The sequence below is a fragment of the Schistocerca serialis genome, chromosome 7 (assembly GCF_023864345.2).
Source record: "Schistocerca serialis cubense isolate TAMUIC-IGC-003099 chromosome 7, iqSchSeri2.2, whole genome shotgun sequence".
Lineage (NCBI taxonomy): Eukaryota > Metazoa > Arthropoda > Insecta > Orthoptera > Acrididae > Schistocerca > Schistocerca serialis.
The window spans coordinates 494,247,094-494,264,700 of NC_064644.1; the positions used below are offsets into that span (position 1 = coordinate 494,247,094).

General features: G+C 41.8%; 1 protein-coding gene across 1 annotated transcript in view; it reads right to left on the reverse strand.

Moving 5' to 3' along the window:
- LOC126412398 (semaphorin-2A-like) overlaps positions 1 to 17,607 on the reverse strand; it is a 425,849-nt gene that overhangs the window by 106,580 nt on the left and 301,662 nt on the right. Inside the window, exon 5 of the mRNA XM_050081975.1 lies at positions 8,308 to 8,415. Coding sequence (XP_049937932.1) covers positions 8,308 to 8,415 — 108 coding nt within the window. The remainder of the gene's footprint in view (positions 1 to 8,307; positions 8,416 to 17,607) is intronic.

Genomic DNA, 17,607 nt, shown 5'->3' on the forward strand with positions numbered 1-17,607 from the left:
CTGGAATATGGTTGTGTGGCTTGGGATCCGTATCATATATGGTCGACGGAGGAAACTGAAAAACTTCAAAAAAGGCAGCTCGGTTTGTACTGCCGATAGACGAGAGAGCGCCACGAGTGTGACGCCTGATTTGTGGTGGCAATCATTAAAACAAATGTGTTTTTCGGTGCCACAAGACATTCTCATTAAATTTGAATCACCAAGCGGCTCCTCAGAGTGTGAAAATATTTTTTTGGCGTCCATATACATAACAAAATAAGAGAAGTCAGAGCTCGCACAGAAAGTTTTAGTTTTTCGTTTTTCCCGCTCGCTGTTCGAGAGTGTGACGGTAGAGAAATGACTTCAAAGTGGTTCCATGAACTCTCTGCCAGGCACTTAGCTGTGAACTGCAGAGTAATCACATAGATGTGGATGTAGATGTAAGTTAACTACAAGAAATGTATTAATTGACTGTTCCGTCTCTTCGTAGTAGATTATTTTATACATTATGAATGAAGAAAAACGCACGACATGGATATAATATTCTACAATATTGTAGAATTCTCATGTTGGTACAAACAGTCACCATTTTCGAACTGTTCCTCTACTGCACGCAGTACACAACGCTATATGCAGTGGCAACCCAAACCCTTCCATCGGACTGCCACACGGTTTAGCGTGATTCATCACTCCAATTCAGTCGTTTTCAGTCATCCAATATTCACTGTCTGCGCTTTACAAACCACCTCAAGCATCGATTGGGAGTGACTACGGAAATGAGTGGCTTATGAGTAGCTCCTCGACCACTGAACCTTATTTTTTTGTAACACAGTAACCGTGCAGGCTGCACTACTGGTGGTACTTTGGAGCTCAAGGCTGATTTCACGTGATGCCACTCTCCAGAATGCTCGACGGTTCCCGTCCGTTACTACATGAGATCCGCATGGTCTTGCTTCAGCCATAGTTGTTTCTTCGCGTTTCGAGTTCATAATCACGTCACCAAGAATTAACTTGGGCAGCTTTAGAAGGGTTAAAAAGCAACTCAGGTGACATCCAACCTGATTATACTGTTATTGCTTCTCTATGGACAACACGATGCAACTGGCCTCCTTTAATACTAGGGGTTCTGCGCGACATCAAGTGGTCAGTTCTGATTTACATAGGGGTGGCCATATGTCTTCTATCACGTAGAATATACTGTTTTATTGAGAAAATGAAAATCATATATAAAGGAGCTATTTTTGTCGCAGGACAGTCGACAACACGTTTTATGTTTAGCGTTGACATCCGCTTTGGCCCACATTAAGCCATTTTCTGGTCTAGGTCACTGGAGGACGGCTGCTACAACTAACGCCAGCTGGTGCTAGTTGTTATCGGTATCTGATTCGGCCAAAAATTATAATAAAAAAGAGTAAAGACGTACGACATGACTGACTGGGGCCACGAATGAAAAACATAATGTGAATAGTCTTCCTTAGAGAAAACTCACATATGTTTCTCTGAGGCAGCAAAGTAAGGAAATTTCGTTTGAAATCGTGCATGATGGAAACCTTGCGATGTAACTTCACTAGTTTTATGAAGCACCGGTTTGCTGTTACTTTTTCTTTTTACTTTTTCAATACCTTTTAAGGTCCTAATTTTCATTTTTCAATCTTCCTTTCGCTCTCCACCGCCGCCTTTATAGACGTAGCTTCTTTGTAAAGTGCACTGCCCATAGAAATGTGAATCATAGAGAAGACCTGGCCGTGTGTCAATGTAGCTTCATACCCGTAGACGTCATTGGCCGGTACGCAAATGATTAGAGTGGCAGCTATATGTGACTGGTAGAATGCCCATCAAGGTTCATTAGTCGTGCTGTTACTGGGCATAGTATGCAAGAGGTGTCAACAGCGTCAGACGTTGAATAATCATTGTGAATGACACTGTAGTCATATACTCGTGTGAGACAGCAGCTCACAGAGTTTGTAAAAGGCTTCACTGCTTGTTTATCTCCATTTGGCCGACTATTGTGATATACCAGTGTCCAGATTTATGGGCTATTCGAACGTGACAGTGGCCACGATGTTGGCCTGGATGGGAAAGTGAGGGCAGGCGTAGCAGTCGTCCGGCCACATAGCCGTGCTGTAACTATACCAACCACATCGTAACCCCTACACACCTGATGCTGCCATTCGGGAAGAAGTAACAGATTTCCTGCAAATGGTTCAAATGGCTCAGAGCACTATGGGACTTTACATCTGATGTCATCAGTCCCCTAGAACTTAGAACTACTTAAACCTAACTAACTTCAGGACATCACACACATCCATTCCCGAGGCAAGATTCGAACCTGCGACCGTAGCGGTCGCGCGATTCCAGACTGAACCGCCTAAAACCGCTCGGCCACAAGGGCCGGCGATTCCCTGCAACATTCTACTCCATTCCGCGCCACTGCTCTGAGAATAGCAGCGGTTGGACTAGGGAATTACCATTCCAACCGAAGGCTGCCGTTAACAACACAAACTGCTGCATTTGGAGTGCTGTCTAGACAGGGAGGCATGGCGTGACGCTATGTTCAGAGACGTATCGCGGACCTGCACTACTCCGTATGATCATCGTCGGCGAAAGTGGCGAGACGTCGGTGGAGGTCCCGCCTCCCCGTGTTCTGGAGAGGCACAGTGCTGCTTTTCCAGGTGTCATGGTGAGGGGGGCCATCTGCTATGCCGTCGGGTCACGGCTGACAGTAACTGGGGGGGACACGAACGACACGACGGTGCGTCCAACGACCTGACGTGTTACTTCTAAGGCGGTAGTATATCGGTGCCATTGGCAACACAACAATGCTCATCCATACACGGCAATGCGTGATGTTGACGCTCTTCCGTAGCCATCAAAGTCCCATCCTTCCCTGTCCAATCAGTGCCTGTATCCAGACCAGTGAGGCTGCTACGTCACACTGATATGAGGCTTCATACTGCTAAGTTGTCTGTTAAATGTGGCTCGATTATGTAATCACTGAAATAAAAACAAATACATGCTCAAGTTATGAAGTTTCATCCCGTTTCTTCCTTTCCTGTGGTGAGCTTAAAATTATTATTCTTAGATTTTTTTTTTTTTTTGACGGACAGTGTAGTTGGCTACTTTTGTTAGTCCTCTTAAAAAGTAATCTGATCGACATTTTCAGCGAAGCAGCTAGCATTGTTAATTTTTTGTCTCGCATTATTTTTCCCTCACGTTTCCTGAATTAGTAACAAACAGTAAAACAGAAACTCCCTTCTACGTTTGTCAACGTGCTAGCGTATTAATTCTTATACGTGAGATATGCAATTAAAACCAAAAGACTTATAAATACAAATTATCTCTTTCAGTTGCATAGAGTTGTCGTTAGCTGACTTGTTAGTGAGTCTTCTCTCAGGCCCATGAATAGGTCCATTTTCAGCATTAGTATGTTTCCCTCCTCTCTCTCGCAGCTGAGGCTGTGTTTTTTCTTCTTCTCTGTTACATTTATTACCTAGTTGATCAGTTTAATACGTTATCGTTTCCACCAAACATCTTGCATACTAATCATAGTAATCCTGACGTTTCTGTGCTTTTATCTTCCGTAGTAATGTAGTACCAAAATTTCTCCAAGCTAGACTCTCCCGTGAGTTTTAGTGAAAGATGTTCCAGACTTTTCCAAGACAGCAAATGAGGTAGGAAACCAAACGTAGTGCCGGCCGCTGGTGGGCGAGCGGTTCTAAGCGCATCAGTCTGGAACCGCGCGACCGCTACGGTCGCAGGTTCGAATCCTGCCTCGGGCATGGATGTGTGTGATGTCCTTAGGTTAGTTAGGTTTAAGTAGTTCTAAGTTCTAGGGGACTGATGACCTGAGATGTAAAGTCAAATAGTGCTCAGAGCCATTTGAACCATTTTTGAACCAAACGTAGTACCTTCGTCTTGTTGTTGTTGTGGTCTTCACTCCTGAGACTGGTTTGATGCAGCTCTCCATGCTACTCTATCCTGTGCAAGCTTTTTCATCTCCCAGTACCTACTGCAACCTACATCCTTCTGAATCTGCTTAGTGTATTCATCTCTTGGTCTCCCTCTACGATTTTTACCCTCCACGCTGCCCTCCAATACTAAATTGGTGATCCCTTGATGCCTCAGAACATGTCCTACCAACCGATCCCTTCTTCAGGTCAAGTTGTGCCACAAACTTCTCTTCTCCCCAATCCTATTCAATACTTCCTCATTAGTTATGTGATCTACCCATCTAATCTTCAGCATTCTTCTGTAGCACCACATTTCGAAAGCTTCTATTCTCTTCTTGTCCAAACTATTTATTGTCCATGTTTCACTTCCATACATGGCTACACTCCATACGAATACTTTCAGAAATGACTTCCTGACACTTAAATCAATACTGGATGTTAACAAATTTCTCTTCTTCAGAAACGCTTTCCTTGCCATTGCCAGCCTACATTTTATATCCTCTCTACTTCGACCATCATCAGTTATTTTGCTCCCCAAATAGCAAAACTCCTTTACTACTTTAAGTGCCTCATTTCCTAATCTAATTCCCTCAGCATCACCCGACTTAATTAGACTACATTCCATTATCCTTGTTTTGCTTTTGTTGATGTTCATCTTATATCATCCTTTCAAGACACTGTCCATTCCATTCAACTGCTCTCCAAGTCCTTTGCTGTCTCTGACAGAATTACAATGTCATCGGCGAACCTCAAAGTTTTTATTTCTTCTCCATGAATTTTAATACCTACCCCGAATTTTTCTTTTGTTTCCTTTACTGCTTGCTCAATATACAGATTGAACAACATCGGGGAGAGGCTACAACCCTGTCTTACTCCCTTCCCAACCACTGCTTCCCTTTCATATCCCTCGACTCTTATAACTGCCATCTGGTTTCTGTACAAATTGTAAATAGCCTTTCGCTCCCTGTATTTTACCCCTGACACCTTCAGAATTTGAAAGAGAGTATTCCAGTCAACATTGTCAAAAGCTTTCTCTAAGTCTATAAATGCTAGAAACGTAGGTTTGCCTTTCCTTAATCTTTCTTCTAAGATAAGTCGTAAGGTCAGCATTGCCTCACGTGTTCCAGTGTTTGTACGGAATCCAAACTGATCTTCCCCGAGGTTGGCTTCTACTAGTTTTTCCATTCGTCTGTAAAGAATTTGTGTTAGTATTTTGCAGCTGTGACTTATTAAGCTGATAGTTCGGTAATTTTCACATCTGTCAACACCTGCTTTCTTTGGGATTGGAATTATTATATTCTTCTTGAAGTCTGAGGGTATTTCGCCTGTTTCATACATCTTGCTCACCAGATGGTAGAGTTTTGTCAGGACTGGCTCTCCCACGGCCGTCAGTAGTTCCAATGGAATATTGTCTACTCCGGGGGCCTTGTTTCGACTCAGGTCTTTCAGTGCTCTGTCAAACTCTTCACGCAGTATCGTATCTCCCATTTCATCTTCATCTACATCCTCTTCCATTTCCATAATATTGTCCTCAAGTACATCCCCCTTGTATAGACCCTCTATATACTCCTTCCACCTTTCTGCTTTCCTTTCTTTGCTTAGAACTGGGTTTCCATCTGAGCTCTTGATACTCATACAAGTCGTTCTCTTATCTCCAAAGGTCTCTTTAATTTTCCTGTAGGCGGTATCTATCTTACCCCTAGTGAGATAGGCCTCTACATCCTTACATTTGTCCTCTAGCCATCCTTGCTTAGCCATTTTGCACTTCCTGTTGATCTCATTTTTGAGACGTTTGTATTTCTTTTTGCCTGTTTCACTTACTGCATTTTTATATTTTCTCCTTTCATCAATTAAATTCAATATTTCTTCTGTTACCCAAGGACTTCTACTAGCCCTCGTCTTTTTACCTACTTGATCCTCTGCTGCCTTCACTACTTCATCCCTCAAAGCTACCCATTCTTCTTCTACTGTATTTATTTCCCCCATTCCTGTCAATTGCTCCCTTATGCTCTCCTTGAATCTCTGTACAACCTCTGGTTCTTTTAGTTTATCCAGGTCCCATCTCCTTAAATTCCCACCTTTTTGCAGTTTCTTCAGTTTTAATCTACAGGTCATAACCAATAGATTGTGGTCAGAGTCCACATCTGCCCCTGGAAATGTCTTACAATTTAAAACCTGGTTCCTAAATCTCTGTCTTACCATTATATAATCTATCTGATACCTTTTAGTATCTCCAGGGTTCTTCCATGTATACAACCTTCTTTCATGATTCTTAAACCAAGTGTTAGTTATGATTATGTTGTGGTCTGTGCAAAATTCTACCAGGCGGCTTCCTCTTTCATTTCTGTCCCCCAATCCATATTCACCTACTATGTTTCCTTCTCTCCCTTTTCCTACACTCGAATTCCAGTCACCCATGACTATTAAATTTTCGTCTCCCTTCACAATCTGAATAATTTGTTTTATTTCATCATACATTTCTTCAATTTCTTCGTCATCTGCAGAGCTAGTTGGCATATAAACTTGTACTACTGTAGTAGGTGTGGGCTTCGTATCTATCTTGGCCACAATAATGCGTTCACTATGCTGTTTGTAGTAGCTTACCCGCATTCCTATTTTCCTATTCATTATTAAACCTACTCCTGCATTACCCCTATTTGATTTTGTGTTTATAACCCTGTAGTCACCTGACCAGAAGTCTTGTTCCTCCTGCCACCGAACTTCACTAATTCCCACTATATCTAACTTCAACCTATCCATTTCTCTTTTTAAATTTTCTAACCTACCTGCCCGATTAAGGGATCTGACATTCCACGCTCCGATCCGTAGAACGCCAGTTTTCTTTCTCCTGATAACGACATCCTCTTGAGTAGTCCCCGCCCGGAGATCCGAATGGGGGACTATTTTACCTCCGGAATATTTTACCCAAGAGGACGCCATCATCATGTAATCATACAGTAAAGCTGCATGCCCTCGGGAAAAATTACGGCTGTAGTTTCCCCTTGCTTTCAGCCGTTCGCAGTACCAGCACAGCAAGGCCGTTTTGGTTATTGTTACAAGGCCAGATCAGTCAATCATCCAGACTGTTGCCCTTGCAACTACTGAAAAGGCTGCTGCCCCTCTTCAGGAACCACACGTTTGTCTGGCCTCTCAACAGATACCCCTCCGTTGTGGTTGCACCTACGGTACGGCTATCTGTATCGCTGAGGCACGCAAGCCTCCCCACCAACGGCAAGGTCCATGGTTCATGGGGGGGGCCTTCGTCTTATTAGCTTGAAATATTAACTTCTAGACGACGAAGGCTATCATATCTTGATAGCTATTCCAAAAAAGGCATTGCATTTCGCCAATTGTTGTACTATTAATAAATTCTCTTACAACCCGTATTTTTATCTATATTGTCGCGTACTTTTGTTCTCTGTCCCGAACCATGGTCAAGGATAGGAAATTAATTACTTTCCCCTGTCTGTTGGCGTGGAAGAAGAAACGTTTCGGATGTAAGTGTATCTTGTATTCATGGAATTTTTCTCACGCTTTTTAAAATGCCAGGTCACGCGCATAGAACAGGTATGAGCTCAGTTCGTTTTAACGGCTCTGAATTTTTCTCTTGGAAAGGTCTCTAAATTGTTTGCAACATGATACAGTCATAATTTCATTTAGGTTCACTAATTATGAAAAGTAAGAAGTCAAAAGTTGTAATTAATCTGTATCAAACGCTAATGATCATAATTTTTGCTACCTTAGCCGTGTTATGTTGCCATTTTTTTTATTTCCGTAAGTCATCCAGAGTCCGTCTCTGTCTCTGAATGGCCAGCGCGGCTGACTATCATGAGGACGACTCGGGTTCGGTTCAATGGAACTGCCAGGGATTTTTTTCTTGGCGAGAAGACTGAGTGCACTGAGCCTCTAGATGCCGAATGAGCAGCTGCTTCAATGGGAAGTAGCAGCTCCGGGATCTGGAAAGCTGAAGACGGACAGAAGGGTGGTTTGCTGATCCCGCACACAACCACACCGCATCCAAATAATGGCAGTGGTTGCCAATGACGCGATAGTACTTCGAGCTCGATTGAACCACGCCAAAGCGGAATGGAGGAGCATTATTAATATTGTTGTTATTATCATTATTATTGTGGCTATATAACTCTTCCTGAGGTTGAGTACAATTCTGTACCGTGATATTTAGTGAAGAGCGTAAATTAGGTAAGCTCTACAATACATTAGAAAGCAGCATAAAGAAAAAACTATTTCTTTGTATTTCAGTATTACCAAAAATTAAACCTTGTTATATGAATGCTATATTCTAGGAGGTAAGAAAACTACGCTGCAGTAGGTTTAATTTAGACAGTTTTGCTGTTGATGAGAGACAGAGGTGACTTACGTATATGACCCAGTCCTTGGGGAAGTGCGCGTTGGTCCCACACACGTAGAGCCGTGTGCCGTCACCCATTGGCTGGATGACCCGTATGTGGTTTCGACAGTCGAAGTGCTGGAACCATATGAAAACATATCACTCATATGCGAAGCGTGTTAAATCTCTTTTTAATTTCAGCTCGTCAGGTTCCACTGCAGCAGGCTGTTCCAGGTCGTCGGCTCCGTTGTGAGCCGCGGAGCGCTCCCTGCTCCAGGGAGCCGTGTTGCTCGCTGTGACCATTCAAATGGGCCGGCATGTGGCACGGCTGGCTGAGGCAGGCGGCAAGGCAAGCGTTCTGATGTGCCAGCTGCGTCTTACAAGATCGACAACCTCATACTCTTAGCTGCTAAGACGTGGTGACATGCTACACCAGGAAATACGATGTTCAGGAAATAAATAAAGACTGCAAGCCCAGCATGTGCGGTGCTTTCGTCAAGCGCTAGCGAAAATGCAACAAAGCTCTGCGCCTTTTTCGTGAACTGTGTCTCTAAATTCACTGCCATGTCCAGGATTCGACGAGACATTGTTTGCTTTGACAAGCAAACCCCTTCAATTGCCTGCACCTCCCTTGGAAACAAACATTCTACAACTGCTACCATTCACGATTTTACGAGTGGTCCCACCGAAAACGGCTTGCCACTTGTCACAATGATGTGAGCGACCCTGTAGCTTGCTTGAATTGCAGATTCAGTAGTGTTTTCTCCGCTCTCGTTCACCTGAAAATTATAAACGCATTACAGAACACGAATTATGTTGCTTGTTTTGATACCCTCCGTATTACGAAACCGTTTTTAAACTTATGTCTCCTGGTATGTCATTCTTAAGCCTGGCTACCAGTTCTCTACGTGCAACGTCTTCTAACTGATCGTAGTGCGCTGCGTGAAGACGAGTATAATGTCGTTGTATATTGTACCTCTTCGCAGAATTAAATACTTTATGACATACAAGACACTGCAGACGACCATCCCTCACAGTGAATAGAAAGGTATTCCCCAATAGAGGTACAGGGCTCCCGCGGCTGGTCATAGCTGTCATTGAACACGGATTATTGCGTCAGTTGCGGCTGCATGCAGCCAGGGGGCAGTGGGTACGCTTTCCCCCTCCACGCCGGCTCCGAGCTGCGGGAGTCAGCGCTCCGGAGCGCTCCGGCTCCATGGAGCTCGGTTGGAACAGCCTGCACTGCAGCATGTAACCCAAACACATTTCATGTAAACTGAGTCAGTAAATAATTGACAGAATACTGATAATAAAATTTAAAAACAAAATACGAAAACTTAAAATTGTTTTCCAATTATTTATACAATAGAGCTTAGGCTACCGTGTAACCCTAAAGTATTGTGTTAGTTATTATACTAAATGAAAGGGGTGTGCCACAAGGAAGACTTTCAACTACGGAGGATTGGAATGCCCTGTACCGACAGTTTTGTTACTTGGCACCATTGTAGCAACGGTCATGAAACTTATACTGGACATTACAGGAAATGTTCTTCCTGCAGTTAATAAAAATCATAGCATTCCAGTCATCCAATTTTTAACGACGTTTTTTGTATTTTCAGAAAAAATTTTAATTGCAGTTAAAATTATGATTTTTGTTTGTATTGAAAATGAAACAGTCACGATTGCAAAGTTATTTTTATTTAAAAATAACATGTTTCACTGTAGTTGGTTATCATCAGATTATCTAAAACGATAAAGGAGGCTAATTAAATAACTATCCTACAAACACTACAAGGCATGGTTCTCAGCTGCGCAAATAATTTAATTAAAACCCCTTAACAACATTCACTTAAAACTGTCAAATGGAGTTCGTCGCACCAGCTACCAAAGCTCTATGTCAACCACAAACACATGAAAATCCGGTTGTCAGAATAACTAAAAACAATTGTGGGAAGTTGACGGACAGATATCATAAATCAGAATAACTAAAAAGAACTGTGGAAAATAGACGGAAAAGTTTCGTAAATCAACCCATAGCCACAACGGAAACGAGACCTGACAAACAGAAAAGGAAACGAACGAAGAATTACAGATAGCTTTGATCTGTTACAGCAGCAAGTATAGCAGAGCGTAGAGGAACACGTACATCTCGGCGCTCTAGCGGGCAGCGCCACAAGAATTACTAAACGGCGGATGGCCGCAGGTAGCCGCGCCATTGCAACTAAAGTACAACACATGGCGCTAGTATCTGAAGTTACGGACAAGGGTAATATGGAGTTGATTAACAAAGGCTTGATAAGAAGGATTAAAGTAATTTACAACTGAAATTAAAACGCAATTATAGTTAAAATTACTAAACAAGTAATATGGGCCATCCAAATCACGTGCTATAGTATGATGCTTAATGTACATACTATGTAAACATTATTGTGGTAAACGACGGTAATATTAAAAGTCAGCCAACAAATACGAAAGGCATAAAACAAACAAAAGTAGTATCCATTAACAATTAAATAAATAAAGCAACTGCAAAATTGAATTAAAACCTTTACAAATCTTAAAAACGTTAAAAAATTACTTATGTGTGTGTCAGAGGCAGTCTGCTATGACACTGCACTATTAAATGCTAGCTTAAAAGCCATAAAATTATAGTGAATGTCCTACTGGGTAATAAACATATTTAAATCTGAGTGTCGACAAGGTACTCGAGGGATTACAACACGCACACACGACACAAGAAAGAGGATAAGTGCAAGGTCTATAACCAACGGAGGAGTCTAAGGTTATAATACGAGAATACAACTATGAAACAAAATTATTGGAGTAATAGTGCTAAGTCAATGAAGGGATCTTTTGACATAAAATGTCTGATACTTGTGAACTAACTGATCATTAAGAACAGTATCACTATGTTAACATGGGTATATAGCAATTCCCATCACTTCTCACAAGTTCAACTGTTTTTCCTTTTTTAAATTAAATTCATCTGTCTCGGTATATCTGTGTCGCAACAAGTGAAAAGTCTAATAATCTGATCGGTGCCGTTCCTGAGATGTAGGGGATAATGTGAAATGTAAATGTTCATAAACAGATTCTTAAGTTTGAAATGACTAAAATTTTCTTAATATATGTTTTATTTTTTATTTGCACTCAGTCAGGACCACCCTGCACCATACTGTGTGTCATGCTTTTGATCATTTTTCATGAGTCTCATTCTTTTCTTCCATCCGGACTCCTTACCTGCCATTTCTGCTGCATACTGAGCTTTATTGAAGCGCACCTCATCCGCCCTGTAAAGTCATCTGGTGCAGATTACACAAGGAATAATTCGGATATGCTGTAGCACTTTTGCACTACCACTGTTGAGAACATTAAAAGCAATAACAGCGTTACATCCCATCTCTTCTCCATTTTAGTGTCTTCCTCGCAATAAAAACATTGTTTGGTGTGCGAGTTGTTCACAGACTCATTTGGCTTCTGAGTCAGCCAATTTAAACGCTTCTACTACACGCCTGGCCTCTGTAAATGGCCCTCCTGACTTACATGACTGTTTCTAGGATGGAATGTTTCCGGCTGTATAAAGTGTCTGAGTATTGAACGTTGCGATACTTACACCATGAACCTCGTCCAGGAGAGCAAAGTTGATATATATGTTTGTCATCTATTGATAGTTTGTGGGAAAAGAAAGATAGCCCATACAGCCTGCCACGTTCTGAAGAAATCATCTGTATTATTCCAAATGATCGTCACGTAGTATTGTCACAGCTCATCAGCAAGTTTGCCTACCTGCCTATATCTTATATTTGTACCACCAGAAGGGTTCTTGTTTACTTAGTTTCAACTTCCTCATCTTGGTACTCATACTGTTCTGAACGTGATTTACACATTCCAGTTTTGTGATAATTTTACGACAGTAAATCCGAGCTGCTGCTGCTACACTGTTGTATATTTTGAAGTCTACACCACCTAAGAACTTATAATAACAAATTCCCGTTTCATTTATGGATCGACTGAAAATTTCAATAGATGCAGAGGCCTCCATTCCACAACTTGTTCCTTCATAGTTCCTATTACATATGTGTTCTGCTTGGTTCACTAATTTGCATTTACAACAATAGCTTGTCAGAATTTGAAAGTCGATTGCCTTTCCAGTATCCAAACTGCTCACCGCAGCAAGAGAATTCATAGTACTTCTACGCACTACAAGGGTTTATATTATGAAAAGCTACTATAATGTTTCAAAGGAGCTATGAATAGTATCAACAGAATTTTACCTTCCTAATACTGCAATCCACAGCTTTCTATCTCAATAGTTACCTGCTTTATTTGGTTGCAATTAATGCACATAAGATTTTTGACATTTTAAACAAGTGTGGACGATACTCTAAAAAATCAAATATTTCCACATCAGTTTAAAACTGATTTAAACTCCTATTAATTAATTTTATAATAGGATAAAAATGTGAAAATATCAAAGAAATTTTTTCCGATTCCACTCTCCTATTTCAAAAACTGATGTTTATCACATAAGTTTTTCAGATCAATTGAAAATGCAATTCACACCTTTCTGTACAACCGTTACAGAAGTGCTATCCAACTTCAAATACTTTTACGTATGGTGTTCACTAAGTGAATGCAGCAACTTCTTATGACTTCATTCACGCTATTAACCACAAATTTCTTGACCATATATACGTATCGAGATGACACAGTCAAAATTCCGAGGCTCTTATAGTACTTGATGTTCAGAGCTCTCGAACTGATACTGCAGACTTCTTTATCTGCCCTTCTGTGTGCCCAGAAAATTGTTTGCGCATGCAGAGTTGGTATAAGATATTAAAGACGAAGCATTAAAGTTACTTGTCCTATGTCTCATGTGATAAAAATTTTAGCATTGTTTTGTGCATACATTTTGTATGACCAGACAAAATGTAAACTGATTGTTTCCTATGGATTTGCTGCTATTTTTGATATTTTGTTCTTCTGTCTGAAGTCTGATTTGATGCAGTTCTCCACCCTAATGTGTCGTGTACAAGCCTCTTCATCTTTGCATAACGACTGCAGCCTACATATATTTGAACCTGTTGACAGTATTCAAGTCTTCGTCTCCATCCGCAATTTTTAACCCACACATTTCCGTCCATTGTCAAAGCGAAGATTCCTTGTTGCTTCAGTGTGTATCCTATCACCCAGTCACTTCTCCAGTGAATTTGTGTCACGAATTCCTTTTTTCTCCAACTCTATTCCATACCTCGTTAGCAGTTATTTGGTCTACAGGTCTAAAAGTCCAACATTCTTATACAGCAATACATTTCAAAAACTTTCGTTCTCTTCTTGTCTGAACTGCTAATCGTTCACTTTTTACATTCTTACAGGGATGTACGCTTAGAAATATATCCAGAAAAAATTTCTAAATATTAAACTTATATTCAATGTTAATAAATCTCTCTTCTTCAGAAATGCTTTTCTCGTAGTCTGCATTCATATAAGCTAACATTGTAATGAGCGCTTTTGTAGAAAGTATTATTGACTCTTAATGAAACGCTTTTGAGCTTGTGATTTATTCCATAAATGGCTAATGGACAATTTATGTCAAATGGATGAGCAGTAGCTGCATATCAGTATGCTAAGATATTGTAAATAATCAACACATCTGTTAGGTTAGTCTATGTGGTTCTTACAATTTCACATATACACGTTGAAGTTTGTGTGCCTTATTGGTTTGAGTGCATCATATTTACAAACGATGGCTCGCCGTAATCGAAAAACTTTTTGTACTCGGCTGTATGATTACGTTATTTTCACATATATTGACACCTGTATGCCTTTGTTTGTAAATGTAACGCATTTCGTGCGGCGAGAGACCTCTGCGTTACTGTTCTGGTAGTCTATAGAAGAGCATCATAGACAGAAATAACTGGTAAAAATTCAGGAACCCCAAGATATTGCAGTTTATCTAGGTATCATCTTTGATTCGCACGTTTCTGCAGCTTCTACAGTTTTTGTCCCCAGTTCAAAGCCAATAAACTGTGATCAGAGTCTACATCTAGAATGAGATTTACACTCTGTAGCGGAGTGTGTGCTGATATTGAACTTCCTGGCAGATTAAAACTGCGTGCCGGACCGAGACTCGAACTCGGGACCTTTGCCTTTCGCGGGCAAGTGCTCTACCAACTGAGCTACCCAAGCATGACTCACGCCCCGTCCTCACAGCGTTACTTCTGCCAGTACCTCGTCTCCTACTTGCCCGCGAAAGGCAAAGGTCCCGAGCTCGAGTCTCGGTCCGGCTTACAGTTTTACTCTGCCAGGAAGTTTCAGAGTCTACATCTGTCCCTGAAAACGTTTTGCAGCTTAATACATGGCCTCTACTTCTGTCTCATTATGCACCCGTTTGAAACCTTCCACTGTCTCGAGGCCACTACCACGTATGCAATATTCTATCACGATTCCAAGACTGATAAGTAAATAACTCGCAGGAGAGGGTGATTCTGTTTCATTTACCCATTTTATGTAACTGTTGGAAATATTGGGTAGAGCGTCTCATGACTAGTTCTCGAAGTTCTCATGTGTGATTCTAAAGGTAGCAACTATGGAAAGTAATCTGGCTCTCGTTGTAGGTGATGGAAGATAGTATTCAGAAGTCACTGATCTCAGGCGTATTCTATTAAACTGCGTGAGAGATAATGGAGAAACAAATGTAAAAATGAATAAAAACAACAGTCTCAATAATGGATGGTAATAATGCAAAGAACACGAACATAAGCAGAAAAAATGCGCAACCAGATACTGTAAATTGACAGAAAAAGTTTATTTTTACTTATGTGATATACAGGTACTGTCTTGTGGATTCATGCCAGCGTCACTAATTGTCAAACATCATCCTTGCTTCGGATAGCGTACCAGTCGTAATGAACAATAAAACTATGTAGACCTGGTGACACATAAGTTGAACTCGCAAATTCATCGACTTTTCCAACGCCTGTTTGTGCGTTGTATCTCTTGTGCAGCCGCATATAAACCGAGAGAGGACAAAGACAAAGGTGAACATTGTCTTCTTCCTGTTCTTCTCCTTTCGTTTCTTGTCATTATTTTTCTTCTTCTATGGTTAAGAAACTTGTAAATGTTACCCTCAACACAATGTCTCCCACAAAGGAGGATAGTGTCAAAGAACCGTCTACAATGAGAATATTAGCGTAGAGATACATGGTTCGACAAAAATATGGAAACAGCGAGAAAAGCGTTCTGGAACATAAAGGCAGATGCTTGCGAAGGCCACATGTTATACTGTTATATTTGACCACGCACTGCACCCATTACGTTGCAATCGTCAGAAGTGATCACAACAGTATTGTGTGTAGATATGAGTCCACTACGTCGGAGTTACGTGAACTCGAACGTGGGAAGATTTTTGGCGCTCGTGTGGTGGGTGCCTGAGACGTACACCGCATACAAGGAAAGCGGAAAACATTACCCGCTAAGTCACAACGCGGACGAAAGTGTGTGCTGAATGATTTTGATACACGGTCACCGAAAAGGGTTGTGACGAAAGATAAAACGACGAAAGTTGCAGATGACACCGCAGAACACTCGAGAACCCAGCTACTAATAAAACACGAAGGGAGCTCCATAAGCACAGAATTTCAGGGCGATCAGGAATTCCAAACCATTAATCAGTATTTAAATGCCCTTAAGTAATACGTGGTGCCGAATTGACGTACGTACTGGACTGTGGAGCAATGGAAGAAAGTGATTTGGTCGGATGACTCTTGTTTCACACTGTTTCCGTCCCAGGAGTGAAACAACATGGCGAGATTTCGGTAATGATTTGGGCAACCAAATCGAGGTATTTCGTGGTAACCATGGTTACTGTGCACGTTCGTATTACTGCCAATGATCGTATGACTATTTCGGCTGCTCAGGTACACCCCACGGCACAGTATTTGTTACCCAGTTGTGATGATGTGTTCCAAAACGCCAGGACCCCCCGTTCACACATTTCGCGTCGTCTGAGAGTAGTTTCGTGAGCATGAGGAAGAATTTCGCGTCTCCCGTGGCCATCACAGTTACCAAGTCTCAGTACTGTTGCCCTTTTTGATCTACATTGGAGAGAAGGATGTGTGATCGCTATCCACCTTCAACACCGTTACCGGAACTTCCCACTACTTTTCAGAAAGTATGATGTAAGATACAGGTTCTGTACGGTTTTCATCCAATCCTAGACGACCGGTAGCTGTTTTGAGTGCCAACATGTTTTCAACACTGTATTAGGAATACTAACGTATTGTGGTTTTGAGGTTTCAGTTGTTTTCATCAACCTCTGTATGCACATCATCTGGGAAAGAGACTCGTTTCTGTCTCAGTCGCCTGAAGTGATTAAAGAAAAATAAGAAAAACCTTATTCACGAAGCCTGGATGAAAAACGTACCACTATTGTCGCGAATGTGTGCTTAGTTTCTTAACCAAACGGTTACCAAGGACTCTGAAAAGAATTTAAGAAGCCGTAAGCTATTCATGAAGTACAAAGAATGTACACACATCAAAAATAGTTTTACATCACTGCAGATGACAATCACAGAACACTCGAGAACCCAGCTACTAACAAAACAACACGAAGGGAGCTCCATAAGCACAGAATTTCAGGGCGATCAGGAATGCCAAACCATGCATGACTGTGGATATTGTATCACAGACAAAGTCCCTTTGACTGTTCAGAGATGTCACTAACCCGCCCAAAGTTGTAAGCAACCATGCATGAGCAGCTCCTATTAGACGGAGGGGGTCCCACAGCCGATTAGTTCTACTCATTCCACCAGGAACGAGGTACACGGCTCGTGTATTCTGTAATTCAACCATGTCTAGACGGTCAATATCGCGATTCGATAGCGTCCTCATTGTGCCAGGAAGGGCACTCAAGAAGGGAAGTGTCCGGCGTCTCGGAGTGAACCAAAGCGATGTTGTTTGTACATGGAGGAGATACAGAGAGACAGGAAGTGTCGAACTGCCTCGCTCAGGCCGCCCAACGGTTACTACCGCAGCGGATGACCGCTACCTACGGATTTTGGCTCGGAGGAATCCTGGAAGCAACGATACCATGATGAATACTGCTTTTCGTGCTACCACAGGACGTCGTATTGGGCTCAAACCGTGCGCAGTAGGCTGCATGACGCGCAACTTCACTCTCGACATCCATGGATTGGCGTCACGTTCTCTTCACCGATGAGTGTCGCATATGTCTTCAACCAGACAATCGTCGGAGTCTTATTTGCAGGCAACCTGGTCAGGCTGAACACCTTAGACACACTGTCCAGCGAGTGCAGCAAGGTGGAGGTT